This window comes from Populus alba, chromosome 3 (assembly GCF_005239225.2).
Source record: "Populus alba chromosome 3, ASM523922v2, whole genome shotgun sequence".
Classification (NCBI taxonomy): domain Eukaryota; kingdom Viridiplantae; phylum Streptophyta; class Magnoliopsida; order Malpighiales; family Salicaceae; genus Populus; species Populus alba.
The window spans coordinates 21,395,740-21,401,923 of record NC_133286.1 but is presented as its reverse complement, the minus strand read 5'-3'; the positions used below and the strand labels follow the sequence as shown (position 1 = coordinate 21,401,923).

At 36.4% G+C, this 6,184-nt stretch overlaps 1 protein-coding gene across 2 annotated transcripts; it reads left to right on the top strand.

Moving 5' to 3' along the window:
* Positions 1-912: 912 nt before the first annotated feature.
* On the top strand, positions 913-4,212 carry LOC140955368 (putative disease resistance RPP13-like protein 1). 2 transcript variants are annotated; one of them, XM_073407934.1, is made up of 2 exons: positions 913-1,078; positions 1,502-4,208. In XM_073407934.1, exon 2 carries the CDS (start codon positions 1,519-1,521, stop codon positions 3,733-3,735), a length of 2,217 nt encoding a protein of 738 aa, XP_073264035.1. In that variant the 5' UTR covers positions 913-1,078; positions 1,502-1,518; the 3' UTR covers positions 3,736-4,208. The 2 variants fall into 2 exon arrangements, with proteins under 2 accessions (XP_073264035.1, XP_073264036.1); XM_073407935.1 differs by lacking the exon at positions 913-1,078 and having other exon boundaries at positions 1,085-2,972; positions 3,072-4,212.
* Positions 4,213-6,184: the final 1,972 nt, after the last annotated feature.

The window sequence follows — 6,184 nt, the reverse complement described above, 5'->3', positions numbered from 1 at the left end:
AAAAAAATCTCCGAACCATTAAATCACCATTTTCTAACTTAAATTAATAAAGTATGAAAAAGGAAATGCAATAAAATTTGAGAGGAATATATATATAAAAAAAGATGTTAAATTATGTGTTGAGATTTATAATTGACAAAAATACAAAAGTATTTTTAAAAGTTTTGATGATAAAAAAAGATTATATATTATTATCCTAAAAACATGTCATACACACACACACTCAATAAATACATTAATTACTAAATATATTTAAAATAACTAAATATAATAAATTAATTTAATCATAAACGTTAGCTCATCAATTATATTAATGTTAACCTTTTAAATTTTATGTACCATTAAAATAGATAAGTCAATAAAATTTAATAATTAAAAAAATTCTATTATTAATTATTATTTTAAATAAATATTCTAACAATATATATATTAATTATCAAGAGAAAAAAGGCTTATTATATGAAACGACTCTTTTCTTCTCTCTCTCCTTTTATCATAAAGTTACTCCCATTCAAATCACAATTTTCTTATTTAAAAGAATTTCGCAAAACTTTCTAGACCAAAAGAAAAAAAGTGAAAGGGTAAAATTGTAATTTTACAAAACCCCTCCATTTTCCTTCCTTCCAAATTTACCCCTTCCAAACTCAGTTAGGAAAATCATTTTCTTTTCTAATATTTTCCTTCCTCGCACTTTTATTCTTCTCATTTTCATTCCTCCCTGTTTTTTTCCCAGATACAATACAAAGGTAAACTTTTACAGAAGGACCAAATCACAGATATTACATAATATACAAGGACTAAATTAAACCACAGAACAGTAGAGGGACCCAACCAAAACATTTCAAAAAGTACAGGGATGATTGACCTTTTCTTCTCTATATCTTTTGGCTGGCATACAGCTACAGAAACTGACATCGACCGTTATTGTCATCTTTTTCTGCTTTCATGTCCGAAATTGCCTAATCTCTGAGCTTCACACCAACTGACTTGACTTGATTAAATCAGAATTCGTTTCATCACTCATCCTTGGAATTTTCTTTCATTGTCACCTAAATACTGCTGCATGCTGTCGGCTCAAGTAAGCTCTGTAAAAAGAAAAAAAGAAAAAAAATAAGCTCTGTTTCCTTGACTTCCTTTATTGGCGCAATCTTTTCTCCTTGTTCTTGAATTTTTTTCATCCCAATTTTTCTTTCTTTTCTGCAGCTATGTATATATTAATAATAAGGATTTTCGTGTTCTGGGTTTGGGGTATTTCAATTTATTTTTTTGGTTCTTTAGGATATTTGATTTTTTGGAAGTATGAATTATGTGAATTGATGTTACATAGCCTTAATCTTTTTATTTTGATGAGTTATTTAACGAAATATCATGAAGTTGAATAATTTTAATGAAAATAAGGATTGAGTTGATTGATGTCTTGATTCGAATGCCTGCTGCATAATCTTGTGCACTTGTTCTTTCTGGTTCATTTGGCTTCGCTGAATATTTATTATTTGTAAAGATTTGTGAACAGGGGAAATGGCTCTCGCAGTGATTGGAGAATCAATTCTTGCTGCAGTCCTTGAAGTTTTGATGGAGAGGATAGTTTCTCCTGCGGTTAGGGATTTCTTCAAGAGCCAAAAAATCGATGATGAAGAATTGAAGAAGTTGAAGGCAAGGATGAGGTCTGTTAGTAAACTGCTCAATGACGCAGAGGAGAAGCAGATCACTGATGCAGCTGTGAAAGAGTGGCTTGATGAGCTTAAGGATGCTGTCTATCAAGCTGATGACTTCTTGGATGAGATTGCTTATAAAGTTTTGCGGTTGAAGTTGGAAGGTGAATCTCGAAGTCAGACCTGCACGGATCAGCTTCGAAGTTTTCTCGCTTCTCTTAATCCATGTAGAAAGGGGGTGAGAGAGGTGCAAATAGAGTTGGCAAAGATCCTTCGAAGTTTAGAAGAGTTAGTGGGACAAAAGGATGTTCTTGGTCTGATAGAGCGCATTGGGGAGAAACCATCGTCGCGGATAACACCGACTTCTTCTCTGATAGATGAATCTGGAGTTTATGGAAGGGATGCTGAAAAAGAGGCCATAATGAAGTTGCTGCTATCAGATGATACAAAAGGCAGGCACCTAGATGTGATTTCGATAGTGGGTATGGGAGGGGTTGGTAAAACCACCCTTGCTCAGCTTCTCTATAAAGAAATTGTTGTTTCCAACGACAGAAGCCAGAAGAGCTCGTTTGATCTAAAAGCCTGGGTTTATGTTTCGGAAGAATTCGATGTTCTCAAAGTAACAAAAGATATTCTGAAGGGGGTTGGTTCGATGAACTGTGACAACATGACTGAAGATCAACTCCATTGCGAGCTAGAGAAGAAATTGTCAGGGAACAAACTATCGCTTGTTCTAGACGATGTTTGGAGCGATAACCAATCTCAGTGGGAATTTTTACTGAAACCTTTCATGTCCGTGAGACAGGGAAGTAAAATTATCGTTACAACGCGCAATGAAAACGTAGCATCAATCATTTCTTCTGTTTCAACTCATCATTTAAAGAAGTTATCTGACGATGATTGTTGGCTGGTGTTGTCAAAATATGCATTTGATGGTGGAGATTTCACTGCCCATCCAGAGCTGGAATTAATTGGCAGACAGATAGCGAGGAAGTGCAACGGCCTGCCTTTGGCTGCAAAAACACTTGGGAGTCTCCTGTGCTCCAAAAGAGCTATGAATGAGTGGATGAAGATATTAAAGAGCAATTTTTGGGAATTGCCAAATGACAACATTCTGTCACCTCTGCGGCTGAGTTATCATTATCTCCCATCTCATTTAAAACGATGCTTTTCTTACTGCGCGATAATTCCGAAGGGTTATAAATTCACAAGGGAGGAGATAGTCCTTTTATGGATGGCAGAAGGCTTTTTGGTGGAACCCAGAAGAAATAATGAGATGGAAGAAATAGGCTATGAGTACTTCAATGAGCTTGTGGCAAGGTCATTTTTTCAGCAATCAAGTCTCAGTTCATCATTATTCATAATGCATGACCTCATTAATGATTTAGCTAGATTTGCATCCGGAGATTTTTGCTTCAGGCTAGAAGGTGATGATTCAAGCAAGACTACTGAAAGGACTCGCCATTTATCATACAGAGCAACAAAAGATGACTCTTATCAGACATTCAAGGCGATCAAGAACCCCCAATTGCTGCGCACCTTGCTATGTCCCAATGGTTGGCCTCAACACATGATACAACAAGTTGAGGTAATATGTAATTTATTGCCTGCACTCAAGTGCCTCAGAGTGCTATCTTTGCACCCCTTTCATGATATATCTGTGTTGCCTAATTCAATTTGCAACTTGAAGCATTTACGGTATCTTGATCTCTCTCGTACAAAGATTACAAGGCTCCCTGAATCAATGTGCAGTCTGTATAATTTGGAAATTTTGAACTTGCACTTTTGTGTTAAGCTTGTTGAGTTGCCAGCTAACATGAGAAGCTTGATCAACTTGCGTCATCTTGATCTTCAACACACAAAATTGCCAGAGATGCCACTGCAAATGGGGAAACTAACAAAGCTTCGAAAATTAACTGATTTCTTTATCGGAAAACAAAGTGGCTCTAACATTAAAGAGTTGGGAAAGCTTCAGCATCTATCTGGTGATCTTTCTATTTGGAATCTTCAAAATGTCACAGATGCTCGAGATTCTTTTGAAGCGAATTTGAAGGGTAAAGAACATCTTGAGAAGTTGTGTTGAAATGTAAAGAACTATAAAAGGCTGCCCTGCATTTACTGATGAAAGAAAAGAACAGTGAACTTAGTTCACGATTGAGAAGAACAAATGCTTAAGTAAAACACAGAGCTTTGATTATCAAATATAAAGAACAAAGAGCAGAATTGAGTTGTTGGTTACTGCCATCCCAAGTCTTTATTTATAAAGGGAAAGAAACAGAATTTGAATGGAAAACAATAACTAGAAACGTGCCTGCCTTCTTCTCCTTTATTTAAGGAGATGATTACAAGTTAATTCTATCCTAGATAATCTTAACAAAGAAATCAAAAACATATCCTACACTAGATAATAGTCTCAGCTAAAAACAAAGAAATAATGCAGCAGTGAATTACTGCTAAGTCTTCTGCTTCTGCTAGCTTAGGTACCAAGCTTCAACACTCCTCCTTGGTTCCAAAGCTAGTCATTCCAATTCTTGCCCTTAGATCTTCAAACCTGGTTTTACCCAACGGTTTGGTGAAAAAATCTGCTAGTTGATCTTCAGAAGTGCAGTAGCACAGTTCCAGTTCTCCTTCTTGTTGAAACTGCCTGATTGCATGAAACTTGATCTTCATGTGCTTGGTTTTATCATGGAAGACAGAGTTTTTAGAAATGGCTATAGCTGATGTATTGTCACAAAACAATGTTGTGGGATTGTGTTGATTGCAGTCTAAGTCACTTAGCATCTTCCTCAGCCATATCAGTTGTTTTGCTGCTACATAAGCAGCTATATATTCGGCTTCTGCAGTAGAATGTGCCACCACCGATTGTTTCTTTGAATTCCAGCAAAACATACTCTTTCCCACACCAAAACAGTAGCCTGATGTGCTCATCATTCCTTCATCACTTCCTCCCCAATCACTGTCTGAAAAACCAACAAGATTAATTGAGCTGGACTTCACAAAGTGTATGCCAAAACCTGCAGTCCCTCTTAGATATCTTAATACTCTCTTAGCTGCCACAAAGTGATTTTGACTTGGCTCTTGCATGAACCTGGAAAGATAATTCACAGCAAATTGAATGTCAGGACGTGTGGCTGCTAAATACAGCAAATTCCCAATTAGACTCCTGTAGATTTTCCCATCAGCTTTTGGTGAGCCATCCTCTTTCATTAGTTTCTGCCCCTGTATCATAGGAGTGCTTACTGGCTTGCAATTGTTCATTGCAAAACTGTCCAGTATTTTCAAAGAAAAACGTTGTTGACAAAGAAAATAACCTTGATCAGTTTGAGTTACTTCCATTCCTAAAAAATAAGTCAACAAACCAAGTTCATTCATCTCAAACATGTCTTTCATATTGGTTTTGAATTCCTCTACAAGCTGCTCCTTATCCCCTATGATTAGTAAATCATCAACATAAACTGATACAATTAGTTTATGTCCAGCAGCATGCTTCACATATAAAGTTACCTCATTCATGCTCCTGTTAAATCCCAAGCTTAAGAGATGATTATCCAACCTGCTATACCAAGTTCTAGGAGCTTGTTTCAATCCATACAATGCTTTCTTCAGTAAATAAACCTTGTTTGTTGAATTAGATTTTTCAAAACCAGCAGGCTGCTCAACATAAATCTCTTCATCTAGCACCCCATTCAAAAATGCAGATTTAACATCCAATTGAAATATATACCAACCGTTTTGTGTGCTGCTAGAGCAAGCAGGAGTTTCATTGTTTCATGTCTGGAAACTGGAGCAAAAGTTTCTGTGAAGTCGATCCCTGCCTCTTGTGAATATCCTTTCACTACAAGTCTGGCCTTATGCTTGTTGATCTTTCCATCTGCATTTACTTTTGTTTTGAAAATCCATTTCACTCCAATCACCTTCTTATGAGCTGGTCTGTCAACTAGCATCCATGTTTGATTCTTGTCTATCATTGCAAGCTCCTCCTTCATTGCTGCTGCTATCCAAACTTGAGAGTTCATAGCTTCTTCAACATTTACTGGTTCTGCCTCAGCTACATTGCACCTGCTATAGATATCTGATAGAGTTCTTGTTCCTCTTACTGGTTGATCATCACTATTTTCTGCAGCATCCAACTCATCTTGTTGCTCAATATTCCCAGCAACATCTGTTTGTTGATCAGTCATGTTTGTAGCATCCAGGTCATCTTGTTGCATCTGGTTTGATCCTGCATTTGATGAATTTTTCCAGTTCCAAGCTGCATTTTCTACAACTTTGACATCTCTAGCAACCACCACTTTTGTTAACATTCAAATCATAGATTTTATAAGCTTTAGAATTTGTACTATAGCCTATAAGAATCCCTATATCAGCCTTTTGATCAAGTTTCCTTCTTCTGACTTCAGGTTTCAGAACATAACAGATACTTCCAAATACTTTTAAATGATCAATACTGGGTTTAAAATCATACCAGAGTTCATAAGGAGTTTTATCTGCCAAAAACTCTTGAAGCCATTCGGTTTATAAGGTATGCTGCT